At 41.9% G+C, this 22,159-nt stretch overlaps 4 protein-coding genes across 8 annotated transcripts in view; 1 reads left to right on the top strand and 3 right to left on the bottom strand.

Moving 5' to 3' along the window:
• The window catches only part of rras2 (RAS related 2), a 46,677-nt gene extending 44,969 nt beyond the window's left edge, over positions 1–1,708 (bottom strand). Inside the window, exon 1 of the mRNA XM_035756868.2 lies at positions 1,333–1,708. Coding sequence (XP_035612761.1) covers positions 1,333–1,434 — 102 coding nt within the window. The 5' untranslated portion in view covers positions 1,435–1,708. The remainder of the gene's footprint in view (positions 1–1,332) is intronic.
• A 3,188-nt stretch (positions 1,709–4,896) lies between these two features.
• Positions 4,897–12,169, bottom strand: LOC118371438 (coatomer subunit beta-like). Of its 5 annotated transcripts, none has more exons than XM_052462587.1 (22): positions 12,041–12,169; positions 11,287–11,412; positions 10,928–11,157; positions 10,626–10,795; positions 10,409–10,523; positions 10,227–10,319; positions 9,602–9,739; positions 9,390–9,509; positions 9,163–9,270; positions 8,884–9,030; positions 8,632–8,777; positions 8,425–8,521; positions 8,173–8,333; positions 7,939–8,059; positions 7,612–7,839; positions 7,244–7,423; positions 6,698–6,842; positions 6,427–6,546; positions 6,175–6,320; positions 5,995–6,084; positions 5,415–5,570; positions 4,897–5,244 (listed from the first exon to the last, which is right to left on the bottom strand). In XM_052462587.1, exons 2-22 carry the CDS (start codon positions 11,375–11,377, stop codon positions 5,185–5,187), a joined length of 2,862 nt encoding a protein of 953 aa, XP_052318547.1. In that variant the 5' UTR covers positions 11,378–11,412; positions 12,041–12,169; the 3' UTR covers positions 4,897–5,184. The 5 variants fall into 5 exon arrangements, with proteins under 5 accessions (XP_052318547.1, XP_052318546.1, XP_052318545.1 ...); XM_052462586.1 differs by having other exon boundaries at positions 11,984–12,129; XM_052462585.1 differs by having other exon boundaries at positions 11,287–11,425; positions 11,931–12,115.
• Positions 12,170–14,109: 1,940 nt separating this feature from the next.
• LOC118371437 (proteasome subunit alpha type-1-like) lies at positions 14,110–19,856 on the bottom strand. The gene is made up of 10 exons (XM_035756865.2): positions 19,736–19,856; positions 18,989–19,033; positions 18,803–18,904; positions 18,596–18,699; positions 18,404–18,492; positions 18,215–18,285; positions 18,002–18,131; positions 17,850–17,929; positions 16,086–16,190; positions 14,110–14,382 (listed from the first exon to the last, which is right to left on the bottom strand). Exons 1-10 carry the CDS (start codon positions 19,736–19,738, stop codon positions 14,323–14,325), a joined length of 789 nt encoding a protein of 262 aa, XP_035612758.2. The 5' UTR covers positions 19,739–19,856; the 3' UTR covers positions 14,110–14,322.
• An 899-nt stretch (positions 19,857–20,755) lies between these two features.
• The window catches only part of LOC118371436 (cGMP-inhibited 3',5'-cyclic phosphodiesterase 3B-like), a 110,008-nt gene continuing 108,604 nt past the window's right edge, over positions 20,756–22,159 (top strand). Inside the window, exon 1 of the mRNA XM_052462563.1 lies at positions 20,756–21,832. Within this exon, the coding sequence (XP_052318523.1) occupies positions 20,942–21,832 (891 nt within the window). The 5' untranslated portion in view covers positions 20,756–20,941. The remainder of the gene's footprint in view (positions 21,833–22,159) is intronic.

Below are 22,159 nucleotides of genomic sequence, written 5' to 3'. Positions count from 1 at the left end.
GGTATACATTTAATGAGCTTTCTGAAAGCTTATTAGACCTTCAGATCACAACAAAATCCCCAAGCAGCACATGCTGCCGACTGCCCCACTATTGTCTCAGTCACTTTAGACATGCAGCTGCCCGCCCCCAGTCTAGTCTCCTGGAATTAGGACCTGGCATTACAGACTCCTGAAGACGATTCCAACGCTTGTCCACTAATTCTCAGTTACACTTTTATGAGCAGCCACATCAAGAAACTAACTGTGAATAGAAAGGTTTTGATAGTGAAAGGGGAAAGAGTTAAAAGTGGGGGTACCTATGGACAACACACTGTGTGTTGGAATGCCATTGACAAGACTATAAAGGACAACTGTGGCTGGGCAATAGCTGCTTGGGCCACTCGCTTGAACAACAACTGTCTTTAGCAGCAGCTGTCATTGCTCTGCAACTGTTTGAGCAACAAAATGGATTGATCAAGATTCACACATGATATCAACGTTAGAGAAAGGCATGCAGGGATATTCTCTGTAATGAATATGCTTACAGTTATGGATGTGTAGGAATTTCTTTATATCCTAGTCTTATTCACATAGATTTTTTGGATCCAAATGAATGTTAGTTAAGTCTGTTGGCTAAACCGTTATTAGGCTATTCAGTAGGCATATTCGTTGTCTGATAATGAACATTGTCTACATGAATAAAAATGGTAGGCAAGAGATTTGTCAATACTGCACCTAATGGGTATGATTGAAAATACGTTCAATGTGAGTTTACATAGGGCTTTTGTTTCAGATTTATGTTTTCAAGTACAGCAGGCCCAGAAATGCTGAACGACGTGTTATATTGTAGCCAACATAGACTGATGTATGCAACGCCGCAACGGGCAGGACAATCCACCCAAATATAGCTCCAAAACAAGAGAGATGTTGACAACTCAACTTTGCAAATAAGTATTTTTTTATTTCGGTTGTACAGATTGTACAGGTAGCCGAATGTTATAATACTTCGGTTATACAGTTTTAAATCAGAGTTCAGCCTAAATCACAATTGTGAGACTATTTATTCCACAGTTACTTTCCAGCGAGATTACATTGCCAATTGGCGTTATTCATTGTACTGACAAATATGCTTAAAGTAAAAATTGTATCCAACACAATTTCAAGTGTTTTTACATAATATGTTCTGTGCTAAACAGGCCTCGGCGAATGTAGCCCACTTTTGCGAGAAGAAAATGAACTAAACCCCAGCATACACTTGTGGGATCCCCATTCGCAACACCTCAGCCAGCCTCCGTCCAGATTCCCAAACATTCCGTGCAAAGTGGCTGGAGAAACGGCCGACTTTTTACTAACCTGGATAAATTGTATAGTTAGGGCTGACTTTCCGACACCACCACCTCCAACCACAACCAGTCGATACTTCTCCTGCACCGAGCCGTCCTTCCACCCTGCCATCGAGGACACACTTCTGCACTCGCCGCTGTCTGAACACCAGTAGTGAGGAGACACCCACTTTTCAGTGAAAGGCCTTCAGTTGAAAAATGGTACGAAGGAAAATCGCGAGCCTATTAGACTGAAATGATAACTGCGTCTACAATCTGTTCCAGACTAGAGGAATTAACAGTGCTGCTCACTGACCTACGGCCGACCGAGTCCATACGCCCTCAACAGCGTTGCTAACCACTGCGTTTTTAAGATGTGAAACAGTAATCAGTTAGTCCAATACAAATGTCCGTCGCTAGGGGCACTTTACTTCTCATGAGTAGCATCGACTAGAGGGGTATTTAAATATTACCATTGTAGAATACTCACTTTACGACCTATGTTTCTGTCATGTATGGTTTACCATTGTTTTCGTTATGTGCTGTGCCAATAAGAACATTTATAAGCATTAATTTGGGCCGTGCACAGACTATCCTCAGTAGGCTACAATTAGGTCATGCAGTATTAATGTCCATGTTAATGTAATTAACAGTATCCACCATCCAGCCCACACATGGATGGATGGTAATTGTAATGGATTTCATACTTGCAGCTATCATTAATCTCTGATGGTCTGGATGATCAATAAGCCTATCTTCCAAGTAGCACATCATTGTTAGTGGGAAAGACAAGTTTAGTCTGGCCTGGAAGGATGGCTTTTGGCAAATTTCCATTTATTACCTTAAACAATGGGAAGATATGCTGCAGCTTGACACTCTGTTTTCCACAGCTGTGAAGCGCTGTCCTCATAGACACCGTTGGCCAATATCAAGGCCCCCAGAGTGAGAGCTTTCCCACAAAGGCACTTTGTCCACATATTTATGTTCTTAATTCCATTATTTTACTTAGATTTGTGTGTATTGGGTATATGTTGTGAAATTGTTTGATATTACTTGTTAGATATTGCTGCACTGTCGGAACTAGAAACATAAGCATTTTGCTACACCCGCAATAACATCTGTCAAACACGTGTATGTGAATAATTACATGTGATTTGATTTGATTTCAAGTGTGTATGTGTGTGTGTTTGTGTTTGTTGGGGCTGTCAGGGCTGAACTGAGTTCTGTAGCAATGGCATGCATGCGTGACCACAATGATATTGGTGACGCACACAAGTGGTTCTATATCTGAGTTTCTGGAAGGACCTAAATGTTATATAGCCCCCAGACAGCATATAGCAATACTCTATGCAATACTGGTGCATGTGTTTACATATCTACACTAAACAGAAATATAAACGCAACGAGGTGTTGGTCCCATGTTTCATGAGCTAAAATAAAAGATCCCAGAAATGGTCCAAGCACAAAAAGCTGATTTCTCTCAAATGTTGTGCACAAATTTGTTTACATCCCTGTTAGTGAGCATTTTATAATTTGTCAAAATAATCCATCCAACTGACAGGTGTGGCATATCAAGAAGCTGATTAAACAGCATGATCATTACACAGGTGCACCTTGTCCTGGGGAGAATAAAAGGCCACTCTAAAATGTGCAGTTTTGTCACAACACATTGCCACAGATGTCTCAAGTTTTGAGGGAGCATGCAATTTCCATGCTGACTACAGGAATGGTCCACCTGAGCTTTTGGCAGAGAATGTAATGCTTATTCCTCTACCATAAGACACCAATGCCGTTTTAGAGAATTGTAGAGACCACATGTCACGAAGCCAGTCCAGGACCTCCACATCCGGCTTCTTCACCTGCGGGATCATCAGACGAGGGAGATGCTGAAGAGTATCTCTGTCTGTAATAATTCTGATTGGCTGGACCTGGCTCCTAAGTGGGTGGGCTTATGCCCCCCCAGGCCCACCGATTGCTGTGCCCCTGCCCAGTTTGTGAAATCCATAGATTAGGGCCTAATTAATTGATTTCAATTGACTGATTTCCTTATATGAACTGCAACTCGACAAAATCTTTGAACAGTAGATATCATTTTCCTTCATTTTCCCTCTGTCTCCTCCCAGGAGGGCTATTCAGCAAGATGTTGTATTTTAGACTCCTGAATGAATAAATTCCAATTGACTCCCACTCTGCAACGTAGTGCCAAAGGCATTTGAGGAATTTAAATGAACTGCTGAAATCACAGTCCACACAGCCTGTGGGGTAGCAGAGGAACAACAGGGGCGGTGCACGAGTCCCTCCACACTTCAGGAAATATGGCTTGTTAAGTATGTTTCAGTAGGTCACTTAATGGTTCTGTACCTATGTTATACTTCCAGCCCTAAAATCATTGTCAACAAAGTTAAAACGGTGAGGGTAAAGGGGAGTTCTGGATTGAAAAAGGGGAGAGATATTTGTAATGGAAGAACTCTTGTTGATTTACTGCGTTGTTGGGGTCTCTTTTTTTCCATTCAGTCATTGTGATACCACACAAGCAGGGAAGTTTAAGAAAAATATGTGAATCACTGAAAAAATGTGAGTCATTCATAATTTCTCTCCGATAACTATTCTGTGATGTTGTATATCTGCAGATCTTAGGGTGAGATGAGGACTTGAGAGGAAAAGGACTTAATGATTCATCATGGGTTTTATTTGTTACTGTCTGAACTCTTCACTATAGGCCTAAAATCGTGTTTTTCAAACTATTTTCTTACAAGCAATCATTTCACAGTAATATTGCCTTTAAACATGCCTCTCTCAATGAGAATCGAATTGAAATGTGGTCATCAAATTCAGAAAACGTTAGTCAGAAAACGCGCGTGAAGTGCTCACATTCCAAATCTTTCCATACAAGGCAAAACGTGATGCATTTTCCTTTCCAAGAAGCGAGGGATATTGAGTGCCTATTCAACTTGAGATGTTTTATATAATGGTGAGGTGGGAAAGGCAGTCAAAGCAATGTAAATGTATGTGGCTAGAAATTGAGAAGGGATTTGGATTTGATGCTGATCGTTCACCATTTCAAATACATAGCAAAGACTGATCTCACACAGCACGTTGATTGTGTTCACTCCACATTTCTATGACTTCAAATTTGTGACCTGGCAGAAACATACATTTTCACTTCATTGATGCAATTAACAGAAGCAATAACTTTTTTTCCACAAACCTTTAACTAAGTTTTACTTTCAAGGAATTTGCATGCATCTGATACAATAACCACTTCGATGAGTCATTATCTGAAGTATAAAGACAATAATGGGACATGAGATCAGCTAAGCTGCTTATTCACAGGCAGCCCAATTCAGATAATTTGTTTGGTCAAATGACCAATTAGTGGCAAAAACATCAGAATTGGGCTGCCTATGTAAACACAGCCGTAGTGGATTGAATGTAAATTCAAACTGCATCCATATTTCATGGTTTAGTCATAACTTTTGTCAATGGCGTAGTTAAGGGATTGTGGATCCAAAGTTTTTCCTACCTCGCGTTCCTTTAGTGTGAATAAAGAACGAATGAACACGCTAACAGCCCATCGTCTGACAAATGTTGGGAGTATGTTTTGTTATATATGTCATGTTTATTGAAAATGAAAGAAAGGCCAAGGATATCACGTCGAGGACAATAAGAGGGAGTTTCGTCCTGACACAGGAGGTGTAAAACCATTTCTCATACAGACATAGAACAGCACTTAATCCAAAAAATATTGTAGCGCTTTATGGCCAGAGACAGACGAGACTAGAGAGGACGAGCAGAAAGCACGAGCAGAAAGCACATTTCTTTGCAGATTAATCTTATCCAGTAATGTGGAGTTCTCAGTTGGACTGCTGGTTTTCAGTTCACTTTATACAGATGTTTTTTTCTGGGAAAGGTTGATCTTGTCACCCAGACTCAATGCCATACCCTGTAGAGAGAAGGGAAGGGTTACTTGCAATGTATAAACTTTAATAAACAATTCCACCCCGATGTTTGCATTATTCTATCATTACGTCGTCTGCACCCCAAAAAGAGTGCACTATATAGGGAATAGGGTGCATTTTGGGATGTAGTGTGAGTGGGGAGTGAGTTTCTCACCTGGCTCTTGGCCCGGATGCGGATGTGTCCGTTGACAGGGGCATCAGGACCCAGGTGGATGGGCTTCTCAATGCTGACGTTGGCCAGGGCGTCTTCACCGAAGATGGAGCGGGCATACAGGTTGGCAGCCATGAAGCCACAGAATCCAGAAAGTGCCTGGTTGTAAGGACAGACAAGGTGGAGTGAGCATCACATGCATTACTACCTATTTGACCCAGTAGTATCAGTCTGAAATGTGCTGAGTTTGCTGAAGACAGGGCTATGACAAGAGAGAGTCAAGCTAATCTTAACTGTCTAAATCCATCAGTGGATAAATGAAGAACTTGATACAAAATAATAGGTACATATTGTCTGTATCTCGCAGGGCGCCCTTTTCTTATCAAACGGATTGATTCAATCAGATAATTATAAAAAACCATTTAGAAATCAAATCCTAACACTGTAAAAAAGGTAGCAGCAACAGAAAAGTTAGAAGCTCTGACAACTTCCACTCATTAGCCTTCCCATCTGCCAGGTTCTGTTCTACACATCATCGTCCTATTGATGTAGTTCTAACGGCAATATTCCACGACTACTGTACCTTCTCTGGGGTCAGGCACTTCATGTTGGTGGAGCTGAGGATGTGGTGGAGGTACTCATTCAGGTCTGCAATGTTGGTGTTCACTGTCACCTAGAATAAACAGTGTTATTACGATCATCCACTGAACACACTAACAAAACAAAACCAAATATGGACTGTTCTCTTATCTAGCGGTAGTACCTTATTTTCCCACTCAAACTCGGCCCACATCTGTCTGAACTCTGCATCTGTGCACGAGGCTGGCTGGATGTAGTCCATGATGTCAATGTGGATGTCACTGAGGACCACACAGTTCCTGTCGCTGGCAGCTCCTGATACGTCATACACTGAGACAGACAGACATTAGAACTGATGTCGTACACATGGAGTAGAGGCTGGCATCAGATTATTCATGACAAGTATTCTGACAGAAGTTAGAAGTGATCCTCTTACCTATGTTGCCAAATATGATGCCATTCTCTGTGGACGCCACTTTGACGTTAGCCTTGATGTTGGCAAAGTCATGGGGTGCCAGAGTGAGAGGAGAAGGCTTCTCAACCAGCTTGAGGTCACCTGTTGGATTGAAAGGTTTATATCAGCATTAGACATACATCACCTATGGAAAACAAGAGAAATTGCCCTGAAACAGCCCTTAGTAAGGTTGTATGACTCTGCATGTAGTCATATGAACTATAGTCATATGAACTATAGACTAGGACCTCACCCAATGTTGCCAGCTCCAGGGTGCAATTCTGAAGGGTGTCGTTGGTTTGGTTGACGACCAGCACGTCCAGCACAATGTCATACTGGTTGACATGGACATAGGCCTCAGCATAGACTGGGTCTGAGAAACCAGTCAGCTGGGTAACCTGCAATACAACATACACTCAGAATGACATGGTCCTCACCAACCTGTTGTTATACAACGGAGCAACTGTCAATAACTACCTCAACAGCACTAATAGCTAAGATGAAAACGTACATTTCGGAATAGGATTCTGATACAATCCATGCCATAGCCTGAACCTAGAAATGTTGTTATATTCATTCCCTCTTTCATAGTCGTTCCTGTGGAACAGAACTAGAAAACACTGATTTCTCTTTTGCAATGGCTCACTGTCACGTTGGAAACAAAGCCACCTGCTGGCAACTTGAGGTATATCACACCTACTTTCCAAAAAGGCACATGACCGTGTGATTTCACAAGCACAGAATTTTGTAATTCTGTAACAGAACAGTGTGTGTGTCTACTGGGTCCTTGTATGTGTACCTTGTTGAGTTTGGAGGCCATGGGGTCGTTAGCCTCCTTTTTAAGAGTGGTTCCCATGGCAGCCAGTAAACTGAGCTGGAACTGGTCCTCCTTGGAGGACGTCTCGTTCTTGGCCGTCAGTTGCATAAAGGAAATGGGGTCGTCTGCCTGCACCAGCACGTTCCGTTTCTCTGACTCTTTCTGTGAATAAGAGCACAGAACACCATCAGCACATAGCAATACAATCCAGCAGTGTCCAAATGGATAGGCAGCCAGGTGAAGGGAGAACTAGAGTATAGCTGATTGAACTGGGAGAAGGCAGTGGTTTAGTGAGAAGAGTGGACTGGAAGCTATGGCCTAGTAATCTAGCAGCCAGCGCTCCTCCCTACCTTCTGAGATAGCTTCTCCTCCTCCAGCCTGACAGTGAGCATGTGAGACAGGGACTTGCGGCACTCCTTATTAAAGATGTCATTCATGAGGGGCGAACACTCGGACAGCACCTTGAGGCACAGCGAGATGCGGTCCACATCGTCGTCTGTGATGGGCTTCTTGGGCAGAGAGGACTTGCCCAAGTGGAGGATGGTGGCCATGATCAGCATAGACTCAGCCACAAAGGACTGAAGGGGAGACGGTGATAGAGAGCATTAGAATCACTTCATGACTTTCAATGGACAGTGAACATGGAACACCTAAATCACAACCATTTCTATACTTACATTCTGTCTCTTTTTGTCTTGAACTATGGTGACATATCGCAGGGCCACTTTGGTCAGGGTTGTGGCTAAAGAGGCTGCCACATAGAAGTCTCCGTCCATCAAGAAGCCCCTGAGAGGAGGCCTACAGGGAAAGAGACGACAGTTTCATTTAGTGACATATCACCCACTCCTGAAAGACAATCACTGCAAGCTAAGAAACTATGCATTTTAGACACAAAAGGTGATTTATTTTACCTGTCCTCTTCCTTCTTTGAGGGACGGGAGGAGCTGAGGGCGCTCTGTGTGACGTAGGTGCCCATCTCTGTCACCAGTTTGGCTGCTGGCGCTGCACTCACCTCTTCTTCCGGCTTCCCCTCCCCAGCCTCTTTCTTGATCTCGTTCTCTACTATGGGAATCTGAAAAAGGGACAGACATGAGCAACTGGCATCAAGTATCACTCTGGTATTGGGCGCTGAAAGTAAATGAATAATCCATAAGCATACACACCTCTCCAAGCGACCTGCGCACTTCTGTCATCACACTCTGAATGTCCTCTTTCGTGCTGCAGTATTCTCCCAGGATCCAAAGCGCTCCTCTGTAGATCCTAACACAGTTTAAAAGATTGGATGTCAGCATAAAAAAATAAATCAGTAATTCTCCAAAAGCATCCTGTGATTGTCTATTTATATGTAAGCTTGTCGGTCTTGGTCTTACTTGACAGTCCTGATGGCGTGGAAGACTTCCAGCATCTTCTCGATGATGAGGGGCCTCAGGTTGTCGAACCTCTGAATGGCCTCCCTCACAAACTCCAGCACATCAGCCGCAGCTGCCTCATTAGTGTCACTCAGGAACTCCATCAGCTGAGTGACACACGTATGTTATTTAGATGACATCACAGAGGACAGAATGACCCTAGCTGTGTTTGATTTCAGGGTGTGTGTGAGAACAGGGTAGATCGGTACTCACCACAGGAATGACATTGGCCGCCATGTCAGGGAAGCGTACACTGCATGAGTGGAGGGTGCGCACCAGCAGCTGCCTGAATTTATCAGTGTCCTCATGCTCCGTCACATTGTTGGTCTTAATCACCTCCTTCTTCAGAACTATCACCAACTGGAACACAAACACATGAACACCTTAGTTAGAATAATCATCCTTTTACAAAATAGACAGGAGAGGCGAGTCCACAGAGACAGGAGAGTCCACAGAGACAGGAGAGAATAGTCCTGAGGATGACACCCCCACCTCCTCTACGTTCCGGGATGAGACTAGGTCCAAGGCCAGCTGCAGGGTCTTCTTCCGGACCTCAAGGTCAGGTGTGCTCAAAACACGCAGAATGTCCATCACCAGGTCCTGGGTGGACAGATAATAGACATGTTAACCAGGTTATTATTACACTTCAAAGACTTACTGGTACCTAACATGGAGTCTGTTCACCAGGAGCAACATTGATGAAAGTGAAGTTGGAGTACCTGGAGAACACGTTCATGAGTGGGATGCTCCTTCAGCTCTATCAGACGATCCAGGACGATCAGCTTCACGTTGTTGTCACTCTCCTTGATGATCAGGTCAATGTAGCACTGGGCAGCAGCCTAGAACAAACACACAAATGCCATTGAAAGACACACAATGCCAGACTAAAATCGACAGCAGTGCCGTGATGTAGATAAGTGAGAGGGGGTACCTTGATGGCAGTGGGTGCGCTGGACAGCGTGACAAGAGTGCCAGCTGCCTCGTACTTGACGGCTGGGCTGGAGGACTGCAACAGGTTGTAGATGCAGCGGATGAAGCGGGCACGCTCAGAAGGGTTAGCGTGGCACACCTAAACATTGAGGAAACAAGAGACATGGCAAATAAAAATGCTGGTACTTACGTGGATATAGTTTTCAATTGAAGATTTATTTTTTGTGCCCTTTTTCTCCCCAATTTCATGGTATCCAATTGGTAGTTAGTCTTGTCTCATCATTGCAACTCCCATTATGGACTCGGGAGAGGCGAAGGTCTGGAGTCGTGCGTCCCAGCCAAGCTGCACTGCTTTTTGACACAATGCCCACTTAACCCGGAAGCAAACCGCACCAACGTGTCAGAGGAACCACCGTACAACTGGCAACCGTGTCAGCATGTACTGAGCCCGGCCAGCCACAGGAGTCGCTAGTGCGGGATGAGACAAGGACATCCCTGCCGGCCAAACCCTCCCCTAACCCAAACGACGGTTTGGGCCTATTGTGTGCCGTCCAATGGATTCTCTACATATTTCTCTAGAGAGATATCTGGGAGGTTTCTGGTGGGAAAATGTCTGAAGGACTCACCTTGTAAATCAGCTCCACAATGACCAACTGGAGAATATCTCCAAATGTATGTACTTGATCAATGCAGGTGCTGAGGTAATCCAGAGCTCTGTCCTGCACAGTGGAAATTACCAGTGTTAGTCCCAGACACAGAAAAATGTTGGTGATCAGTCTCTACTAAAAAAAGTTAAGATGCAATTGACCTGGTCTGCGTGAATGAGCATCATGAAAGCATTTCTCTTGCAGCTGGCATCTTTTTCATTCACAAGGAAATCATGGATCAACTCAGGGGCATCTGGGATAAGATTTTCAAAGTTCCTGAGATGGAAATAAAATTGCTCAAGTAAATGCCATGTTCCCCATTAAGGGTCATAAACAGTCATACGGGACTTCCATATTGTATCACTACAGTAAGTGTACCTGTAGATGGTGTAGATGGCCAGTACAGCATTGCGGCGAACGTAGCTGTGGCGGTGCTCCAGGCAGGCGCGGATGGCTGGCATGAGGGGCTCCAGCAGCTCAGACTCCTTCAACTTGCACAGAAAACGCAGAGTGGATCCACGGATGAACTCGTTGGGGTGCTGCAAGTCCTGAAACAGACAAACATACACTTGAATAAGAGGCATTAAATGAAATAGTCACACGTCATACTTTCTTGTGCTAATTATATAATGTATCTAACATTCAGACATACAGTACACTTGTGTAGTATGCTCCAATACCTTTCTGTAGGCATCACAGACAAGGATCATCTCCTGAAGCAGCTTGCCATCTGGAGTCGTTTTGGGGACAATCTCCCAGAAGACTAGCAGAAGTTTTTTAATGGTGTGGTCTTGAAGTGGGAGGACAAATCGGATGATGGTCATCAGTAGGCCTGGCAGCTTCTCTCCATTCAGTATCATGATGATTACCTTCTTCAGGGCGTCTGTCTTTGCCTTGATCTCTCCTTTTTCTGATATCAGGAAAAAATAACATTGTATTACTCTTAAAGTCACACTAATCACAGATCAGTCACGCTGATAGTTTAGGGGCAGTTAGGTGCCTATTGCCAATGCAGATAGGGTCAACAGAGGATACTTACCCAAGTCTGCTTTGAGACTGACTTCCGATGGAGGTTCGGAGTCATTTGGAACATTGATCAAAGTGTAACAAACATTCTCGGCGGCTGTCATTTTGCCGGATGGATCCTCTTTCCTCTTGCAGCACCCTAATCAACAAAACTGTTAAGATGATTCCTATGAAGTACCCATCAAGTAATGTTAATGCATAATCCGACAAATGTAAACATAGGTGCTATTACACATATACGTTTTTGAACACGATTCGTGCTTTCGAATACTGCACTGCTGTAACTAAGAAATATGTGGTAGCTAGTCGACACATCCACGTAGACAAGTCAGTTAGCTAGCTTTTACTATAGTAGCTAGGTTTTTTGTTTGTTGAGTAGCCAGTAAATGTTATTCATTCACACAGGCCGCCTCGGCTGTTAGTTAGCTAGTATGCTAGTTATTGAAAAGTCAATAGCCTAACGAATTATGCAGCTCAATCAGTGACATTGACAACAAAAAAAATGCAATATGGCAGTATCACTTCACAGAGCCTAGTAAACTAGCCCGATGTTTTGTTATTGCAAATAGAGCAAGCTCAAACGCTTGTCGTCCATGACAGCTAGCGTTAGCTTGCAAATGGTGGATAGATACCGAAATATATTTGGAATACAATTACCCAAACCAATCCTTCCGCACTTGGTTATGATAGAGAAATAAGCACTTAGCTACCTTACTGCACGTTTACTATATTTTAAAATAGACTCAGATGTCGCGTCTCTTATTTACTTGGGCATCTGTAAATTGCTCAGAGACCTTCTCGAGCTGTCCGTTCCCCACTTCCCTGTGACGTGGAAAGATTAGCTACTTTCTGAGCCACATCACTGATACAGCAAGTGAAAAGGGACAAATAACCCGGATGTCTAGACGCGAAGACGAAATTCTAATTATGAGTGTTGCCCAATGTAACAATATTCTATATTGCCTCCATGGATGTACTGAACTGATGCTTTACATGTTTTTGCTACAAGTAATTTATACATTTTCTATTTATGAAATATTGAATTGTAGATTTTGTTTATAATTGACCCATCCGCCCATCACTTGGTATGGTCCAATCCAGAAGGTTAACCAAGCCACATTATATAAGGTTACCATTTCAGTTGGGTTTGTAAGTAGGTTGTTTTACCAGTGATTACGATTCAATAAAGTCCATAGTAATCCTGGGTTAGTCAGGAAGTTTGAACATCTATGTTTTTATTTTTTTGTTCAAAGTTCAGTTGGTGTTTAGGCATAAATAAACCCACACTTTGGTTCCTACCTCTTTGAAAACATCCACCACCGAGTGGCCACATAAGAACATAGAATGACAATGCATTAATGAGAAAAGATAAACGTGATGTTACATTTCTTTTAAAAACCTATTACGGCTGAAATCCCGTTAACGGGATCGATATGACAAAAGCCAGTGAAAGTGCAGGGCGCCAAATTCAAACAACAGAAATTTAATAATTAAAATTCCTCAAACATACAAGTATTTTACACCACCAAATTGTTGTTAATCCCACCACAGTGTCCGATTTCAAAAAGGCTTTACGACGAAAGCATACCATGTGATTATGTTAGGTCAGCACCTAGTCACAGAAAAAACACCGCCATTTTTCCAGCCTAAGAGGAGTCACAAAAAGCAGAAAGAGATCAAATGAATGACTAACCTTTGATGATCTTCATCAGATGACACTCATAGGACTTCATGTTACACAATACATGTATGTTTTGTTCGATAAAGTTCATATTTATATCCACAATTCTCAGTTTACATTGGTGTGTTATGTTCGGTAATGTTTTGCTTCCAAAACATCCGGTGATTTTGGAGAGCCACATCAATTTACAGAAATACTCATAATAAACATTGATAAAAGATACAAGTTTTATGCATGTAATTATAGATAAACTTCACCTTAATGCAACCGCTGTCAGATTTCGAAAAAGCTTTACGGAAAAAGCACACCATGCAATAATCTGAGTACAGCGCTCAGAGACCAAAACAAGCCATACAGATACCCGCCATGTTGTGGAATCAACAGAAGTCAGAAATAGCATTATAAATATTCACTTACCTTTGATGATCTTCATCAGAATGCATTCCCAGGATTCCCAGATCCACAATAAATGTTTGTTTTGTTCGATAAAGTCCATAATTTATGTCCAAATACCTCCTTTTTGTTCACGCGTTTAGTTCACAAATCCAAATTCACAAGGGGCAGGCACTTAGTTCAGACGACAATTCCATTACAGTTCGTAGAAACATGTCAATGTATAGAATCAATCTTAAGGATGTTTTTATCATAAATCTTCAATAATATTCCAACTGGACAATTCCAATGTTTTTAGAAAGAAACGCAGCTAACTCTCACGGGCGCAGGCGAGCCTGAGCTCATGGCACTCTGCCAGATACCTGTTTGAAACAGCTCTCATTCACTCCCCCTTCGCAATAGAAGCCTGAAACAAGGTTCTAAAGACTGTTGACATCTAGTGGAAGCCTTAGGAAGTGCTAAATGACTGCATAGACACTGTATATTGGATAGGCAAAGACTTGAAAACGTACAAACCTCAAATTTCCCACTTCCTGGTTGGATTTTTTCTCAGGTTTTTGCCTGCCATATGTGTTCTGTTATACTCACAGACATCATTCAAACAGTTTTAGAACCTTCAGAGTGTGTTCTATCCAAATCTACTAATAATATGCATATCTTAGCTTCTGGGCCTGAGTAGCAGGCAGTTTACTCTGGGCACATTATTCATCCAAGCTACTCAATACTGCCCCCCAGCCATAAGAAGTGTAACGCACCAGACAATTTCAGAAAAGGTTCGTCTTTAATGACAAAAAATGTATGCAAACATTGAACCGTTCACAAAAAGCATAGATAGTCGACTTGAACATACACAAGTATAATGGTAATTGTTCTCCATGTTGATACAGTTACAAGTGAGTGTGGGTGGAATATTGACTGAATGAATCAGGGATAAGAGCGTTGTCATCTTCACACTGTCTGGGACACACTTCAATCTCAGAGCTCCATGGGCTCTTCTGGCTTCTCTGCTGCCGGCTCATCATCTGGCTGGGCAACCTGCAGTACAACAAGAGGACATGGCATGTGCATTGTCAGGTATGGAGATACAGTGCCTTGCGAAAGTATTCGGCCCCCTTGAACTTTGCAACCTTTTGCCACATTTCAGGCTTCAAACATAAAGATATAAAACTGTATTTTTTGTAAAGAATCAACAAGTGTGACACAATCATGAAGTGGAACGACATTTATTGGATATTTCAAACTTTTTTAACAAATCAAAAACTGAAAAATTGGGCGTGCAAAATTATTCAGCCCCCTTAAGTTAATACTTTGTAGCGCCACCTTTTGCTGCGATTACAGCTGTAATTTTTTCCCATTCCTCCTTGCAAAACAGCTCGAGCTCAGTGAGGTTGGATGGAGAGCATTTGTGAACAGCAGTTTTCAGTTCTTTCCACAGATTCTCGATTGGATTCAGGTCTGGACTTTGACTTGGCCATTCTAACACCTGGATATGTTTATTTTTGAACCATTCCATTGTAGATTTTGCTTTATCTTTTGGATCATTGTCTTGTTGGAAGACAAATCTCCGTCCCAGTCTCAGGTCTTTTGCAGACTCCATCAGGTTTTCTTCCAGAATGGTCCTGTATTTGGCTCCATCCATCTTCCCATCAATTTTAACCATCTACTATGATGCTGCCACCACCATGTTTGACAGTGGGGATGGTGTGTTCAGGGTGATGAGCTGTGTTGCTTTTATGCCAAATATAACGTTTTGCATTGTTGCCAAAAATTTCAATTTTGGTTTCATCTGACCAGAGCACCTTCTTCCACATGTTTGGTGTGTCTCCCAGGTGGCTTGTGGCAAACTTAAAACGACACTTTTTATGGATATCTTTAAGAAATAGCTTTCTTCTTGCCACTCTTCCATGAAGGCCAGATTTGTGCAATATACGACTGATTGTTGTCCTATGGACAGAGTCTCCCACCTCAGCTGTAGATCTCTCCAGTTCATCCAGAGTGATCATGGGCCTCTTGGCTGCATCTCTGATCAGTCTTCTCCTTGTATGAGCTGAAAGTTTAGAGGGACGGCCAGGTCTTGGTAGATTTGCAGTGGTCTGATACTCCTTCCATTTCAATATTATCGCTTGCACAGTGCTCATTGGGATGTTTAAAGCTTGGGAAATCTTTTTGTATCCAAATCCGGCTTTAAACTTCTTCACAACAGTATCTCGGACCTGCCTGGTGTGTTCCTTGTTCTTCATGATGCTCTCTGCGCTTTTAACAGACCTCTGAGGCTATCACAGTGCAGGTGCATTTATACGGAGACTTGATTACACACAGGTGGATTGTATTTATCATCATTAGTCATTTAGGTCAACATTGGATCATTCAGAGATCCTCACTAAACTTCTGGAGAGTTTGCTGCACTGAAAGTAAAGGGGCTGAATAATTTTGCACGCCCAATTTTTCAGTTTTTGATTTGTTAAAAAAGTTTGAAATATCCAATAAATGTCGTTCCACTTCATGATTGTGTCCCACTTGTTGTTGATTCTTCACAAAAAAATACAGTTTTATATCTTTATGTTTGAAGCCTGAAATGTGGCAAAAGGTCGCAAAGTTCAAGGGGGCCGAATACTTTCGCAAGGCACTGTAACTGAATAATGTACCGTCAATAATCTTACTAAGGCAATAACCGTTCCTCTTGACAAGTTTCCTCAGAGAAAATATTTGTATTCAACATTTGCCAAGTTGTTCCTTACCCTTCTCTGTGGCCTCTCCTCAAGGCCTTCAAGGAATGATGCCACATCGCCATCATCGTAGATGGTGAACTCCATGTCCTTGCCAACAATCCCAACGGACACATTCTAAAAGGGCAGACAGTAAGTTGTCAATCTGTGAATTAACTTGTGTTCCCGAACCCCTACCCTTCTCTCTGAACCCCTCATGTATTTAAAAACACTGGATTCGTGTAAGAATGGCTAGAAGGTGTTTTCACATAGTAGTTATACCAGTCCATCCCATAAGGGGGAGCGAATGAGAGTCCACTTCAGGGTGAGGAGTAGATAATTGGCCAGTAGCCTGATATTAAAAGTCTTAAGGTTACTACAAGCTTCACTCCGTTGATCTACGTGCACGTGGGAGCAGTGGGATTTTTGGAGCATGGGATACGTTTTGGTAACATGATATCCTTGCCGGTCCCACTCCCATTAAAACAAAATCAGATTTTATTTGTCACATACGCCAAATAGAACAGGTGTAGGTAGACCTTAGTGAAATGTTCACTTACAAGCCCTTAACCAACAATGCAGTTAAGAACAATAGGTGTTAAGAAATGATTTACTAAAATAAACTGAAGTTAAAAAATAAAAACATAAAGCAAGAATAGAAAAATGACATAATTAAAAGAACAATAATAAAATAACAGTAGCGAGGCTATATACTGGGTGTACCGGTACAGAGTCAAAATGCGGGGCTACAAGTTAGTCGAGGTAATTGAGGAAATATTTACATGTAGGTAGATGTAAAGTGACTCACAAGGGGGGCGATAGCAAAGTTTTGTAATATTTTCATTTTTATTAGTAGCTAGCTGGTAGCCTGGCTAGCTGGCTTTAAACATAGGAAGCTAGCTAGCTTTTTTAACTCCCCACATCTATCTCCTTATGAAATAAATCAGATTTATAATTAAAACATATGCACTGGCAAATATTTGTATAGTTGCAGGTTTAACTACTGATGGGGAAACAAAGCTTCCTGAAGCTGAGGTTTTCAAGAAAATTGTTTCAAATAGGTTCATTACTCAAGGCTTTAATCAACACAGTGTACACGAGTTACGTCTGCTGTTCAAAAATAATTTAGAGCAGCCAAATTATCGTGTGCTCAGCATAGCCTTTTTGTCTTCTACCAAACCAATCAGGTGGTTGTTCGACGAAACAAAGCTTCATGTCATTAATCACATGCTTCTGATATTCGTGATACAGGCATTTGCACACTGCCTCGAAGTACACTTCTTAGTGATTTTGACGTATGCCTCAGAATTCAGGCATCAAACGTAACATCACTAAGTGTAACCCGAAACATTATCCCAGTTTGATGTGCTGCTTGTGTATTAATTCCCATATCAGCTAAAAACAGAACATCATAATGTTTTGCTCACAGAGAAAAAATCATATGGCTAGCTAGTTGGCTATAGCAGGTTCTACCATTTCACAATAGCCTGATAGTTATAACTTCTAAACAAAATACCTTTTTGGGTGGATTCTTGTTGTTTGATTATCAATGGAAATTAGGCTACTTGATTAATAACCTATAGATCGGATTGAGGAACCAAGTGACAACACTGCCCCCCATGGCTGCGGAAAGAATGATACGGCGCATCTCAATTTTCAGGTAGTAGAAAAGCATGTTGAATACCGAATGGTATTACAAGAAGCTGCCCCTTTTGTGACAGAAAAATGACATTCCAACATTGCGCTACGCTCTGAATCTTGCGTCTCCATAGAGCTTGCAGTAAGCTTAAGGTTTACCTTTGTGGTAAGATCTTGTTCTGCAGGTAGAGTTTCTCTCAGTCCCCGGAGGCCATGTTGAACCAGGTCATTCAGTTCACCTACAAGACAGAATGAAAGTTTTACAATGTGCTTACATCAGAAGCAGAGAAGAAAAAGCTTAAAATACTCACAGTTGAGAAAAGTGTCCATATGTCTTTCCAGATAGGTACGTGCAGACTGGGAGCGGGCCCCTATGGACATGGCCTTGCAATCAAAGTAGTTGGCAGAGGGGCAGGTCTGGAAAATGTGTGGCCCCATATCCTAGAAAAGACAGACAATATTAGATATGACATACGACTCCACTAATATTTACAGAGGAACAAACCAACCAATACATATCTTACATCATATCCTGCGATGAGTAATCCCACACCATAAGGCCTTCTTCCATATCTCTGTGTAGGGATCTGGGTTTCTGAGTGCTAGGTCAAGGTCGATTGTCTTCGTTACAACAGTATAATAACATTTCAAATGATCAACACAGACAATTCATGTTAAGCATCATAAAAACTAAATTTGTGGTAAAACGATACTGCTTCCAATTAGTGTGACCAAGCGGGACACAGGGAGAGGCCGATCAAACACGAACCTGGAGTCCAGGCACTCCTGACGCATAAAGTTGCTGAAGGAGTATGATGGAAGAGAGAAGTGTTAACCTCAGTCAGAAGAATACTGTCTAATTCTCTTCAAGAATATGAAAAACCATGCACAACAGATCCTCTTACCAGAGTAGCCTTGCATCAGCAGTGAGGCCAGCAATGGAGATGCCAATATGGCTGTCGACGTGTAGAATTTTCTTCTGATGGGCAGCCAACTCGGACTGAACTCGCTGGACAAGAACACAAACTTAGGATTAAAAATAGACTACTTTTACACTGCTTTTCATATAATCATGTTCTTGAATGCAAATGTAAAATCAATGTAAATTGTACCTTCAGAGCCACAAGTACAGCATGACTGCGAGATTTCAGACCCACTGTGGCAGATCCTTGTTTCACGGCTTCCATAGCATATTCAATCTGATGAATACGCCCCTGAAACATAAGACCTGTTATGAGTCACAAATATTGCAGCTGAAATTGCTGACTGTTACATTACCTGTATTTGCAGACTCTTACCTGTGGACTCCAAACGGTGACATCATTGTCATACTGGTTGCGGAACTAAGAAAAATACAAAAATGAGTATTACAATCTAGAAACCTACATGTTGCTGTCGTCATAGGACAATATGTCATCATTGATTCCATAATAGAAATCAAGTTCCATTTAATGTTATCATGGAACCCATTATTGCTCCATTGTTTATATTGGCTGCACAAAGCCCACTTTTTAATGGTAACAGTTACTTCTTACGTATCTTTAACAAGGCAATGACTCTGCTAAAATATATCTGATTTAACTAACTAGCTAGCAACACAGATTGGTCTTCACACAGTGAAGTTTGACTTCAAGTTGTGAACAACGAATCTAGGTAGGTAGGTAGGTAGCTCGCTAGCTGAATGGATAACATTAGCTAGCTAGTTAGCTACCATTGATTAAAATGTTAGCTATGTCCAATAACATTAAGAAAGAAGTTAGCTTCTACTATCATATTCTACCCAAAATATGGGATAGTCACAGGTTAGGGGTGCAGCCATAGGATTTGTTGTTAGCCTATTATATTTCATTACCTTTTTCTTAACCGGTAAGTTACAGCAGCGTGGCTAGTAAGCTTAACTAAATGCTTACTCATTGCTATGGATAGCTAGCTAAGTAGCCTTTCCATCCAACTACAGATAACAGAGATTTCTGGTGCATTTAATTATTACGTTTGCAGTCACTTTTGATATATTGTACATATTATATTATTTCTTCCAAGCTTACCATGATGATAGAGCTTTCCACCAACAAGCGCCTCAGATAACCGATTAGAGCTTGATTACTTTTCCTATTCACGTCTGTGCAAAGGGGAACAAGTAGATTACAGATGTGATGTGAAATTCTTCACCAGACACTGCTGAATAAATCAGAAACCACCCACAATACACAAAGTAATTACTCAATACACCTAATCTTAAACATAATCTACAATCTCGTCGAAATCAACTATTTACAGCTGAAAATTTCGATTTTGAAGGTGCTTTCCTTATTCTTACATACATATCACTTGCTTTATCCAAATAGAGTCCTCTGATATATGTAGTGCTCTAAAGATGCGATTCCGATTCATATTTTCAAAAAGGAAGTGGTAGATTTCTTTAGTTGAACATATTTGGAAATCTTTCAATATCACAGGCCTGCCAGAGTAACTAGGCCTAGATAGGGGGTACAATAGCCTGGCTATGTAATTACACTATAACAAATGTGTAATAATAATAGTAATACTACTACTATTATTACTACTACTTCTACTGCCACTAATAATAATGGCTAAACGTTCAAATAATGGGCCTTATTTTTGGCCAACATGTACTTTACCAATCCTAAAATCCTAAAGAAACAGATCAAGTTGCATATCTGTTTGAAAGCAAGATCATTTGACGTTTGGATTTTGTCCAAAGTCACGGGAACCAAAATCAGGTAAATTGATAAACGCACACTTTCTTTAACCCCACTGTCAACATGTTGACGTTGTGTGGTTGTTTTTAGCTGTATAGATGATCTATTTTTGAGGTTTTCAGTGTATTTTGAACGCGTTCAGACAATGCAATTAATTGTGATTTAAAAATGCGTGCAGTAAAATTACAAAATGTTAACTCGAGCTGATTAACTCTGACAGTCTTAGTTTTTATATAGCAGCACTCTTCTACTGACAGACCATGAGAGTGCACGGTTTGTTTTTAGTGCTGCAGAGCGCGTGCCTGTGTCGATCTGTAGTTTTTGTAGCGGATTGTCACATCTAGGCGGCGACACAGAGTCCCTTTTCTCTAAAAACAACAACATTTCACCTTTCTTTCTTTTAGTCAAAATGCTTGAGCACGTTTGAGTGACCATGGAGTGCGTTTGCCGTCAGGTAGTTGAGAGTTAATACGGCGAGAATATTGGGAGAAGGAAACTTTTGAAGGAATCCAAGGAGCTACAGTTGGAAACATGGCTGTTCGCGAGGAAGGAGAGGTTTTGCACAGTAAAATCAGGCACCACGATGGGGTTGCCAATGCAAACAGCACAGAGAGCTTCAGGAACGGCTATGTGAAGAGCTGCGTCACCCCTTTAAAACAAGTCCATCAAAGGGGATTTTTGTTTACCGTCTGTAGGTTTTGCATTGAGGACATTCTGAATTCAAAAATATTTCGAATTTCTGGCCTATACCTGGGTGCATTCGCAATTTTTGCAGTTTCGTTGCTTATTTCCAGGAGCTTGCAAAGTGACTTCAGCTTTTGGGATTTGCGGACTTTTCTGTCGGGCTTCTCCCAGTCCATCAGCCCTCTCTTTAGCATAGGCTGTGCATTCTTCTTTTTGACCTTTTATTTAAGGAGGAAAAAGAGGGAAAATAATAAATGTTGGCTTGTGTCACTGCCAGCATCATGTTACTTAGGGGATTTTTTAGTTTTGCGGTTTTTGCAGTGGGGAGAGGACCAACACCAGATGCAAATGATTGGCAGGTTGTTATTCGTGTTGGGGTGCGTGGGTCTCCTAACACTGATCCCCACTTTGAAACTCAAACACAGTGTTCTGATCCTGATGTTTGCCAGCGTTGTGTGGTTGGTGTCTTTCACCAGTCTGAGCTGTCTGCCTGCACTCCTGAGACCCGTGTTTGCGTGTTTGGCGGGTGTCTCAGGCTCGCTCTTGTCCCTCTGTTTTGACCATTATTACCCGTCGAGGGAAACGCCGAATAGGATCTCCAGCAACGAGGAGAAAGTCCCTGTGATCAGACCCAGGAGAAGGTCCAGTTGTGTTTCTTTGGGGGAAACGTCGACCAGCTATTATGGCAGCTGTAAAATGCCTCGCAGACCTTCATTGCCGTGCATATCCAGAGAACAGGTAGGTCATGGGCTGGCATAAAGTTCATCATTGCCTTCATTCATTTGTGCAAAAAGTATCACTGACTGCTCAGAGTGAGCACACGTGCGTAAGAGGACACAACCTTGAACCTGTGGTCTCCAGCAAGGAGGCAATTAAACACCATATCCAGAATGCATAGGCCTACAGTAGTACAGACAGACAATCACCCCTACACTGCTGAACTATTCACCATCCAGGTCATTCACCTCTACTCACACAAATAATCGTCTCTTGAAATAAACTAGTCTATTAGTCCTGCAATAATTAAACCCATATGACTATAACATGCAGCACACACATACGTTA

Source organism: Oncorhynchus keta, chromosome 14, assembly GCF_023373465.1.
Source record: "Oncorhynchus keta strain PuntledgeMale-10-30-2019 chromosome 14, Oket_V2, whole genome shotgun sequence".
In the NCBI taxonomy this organism is placed as follows: domain Eukaryota; kingdom Metazoa; phylum Chordata; class Actinopteri; order Salmoniformes; family Salmonidae; genus Oncorhynchus; species Oncorhynchus keta.
This window is presented reverse-complemented; position numbering and strand designations above follow the sequence as displayed.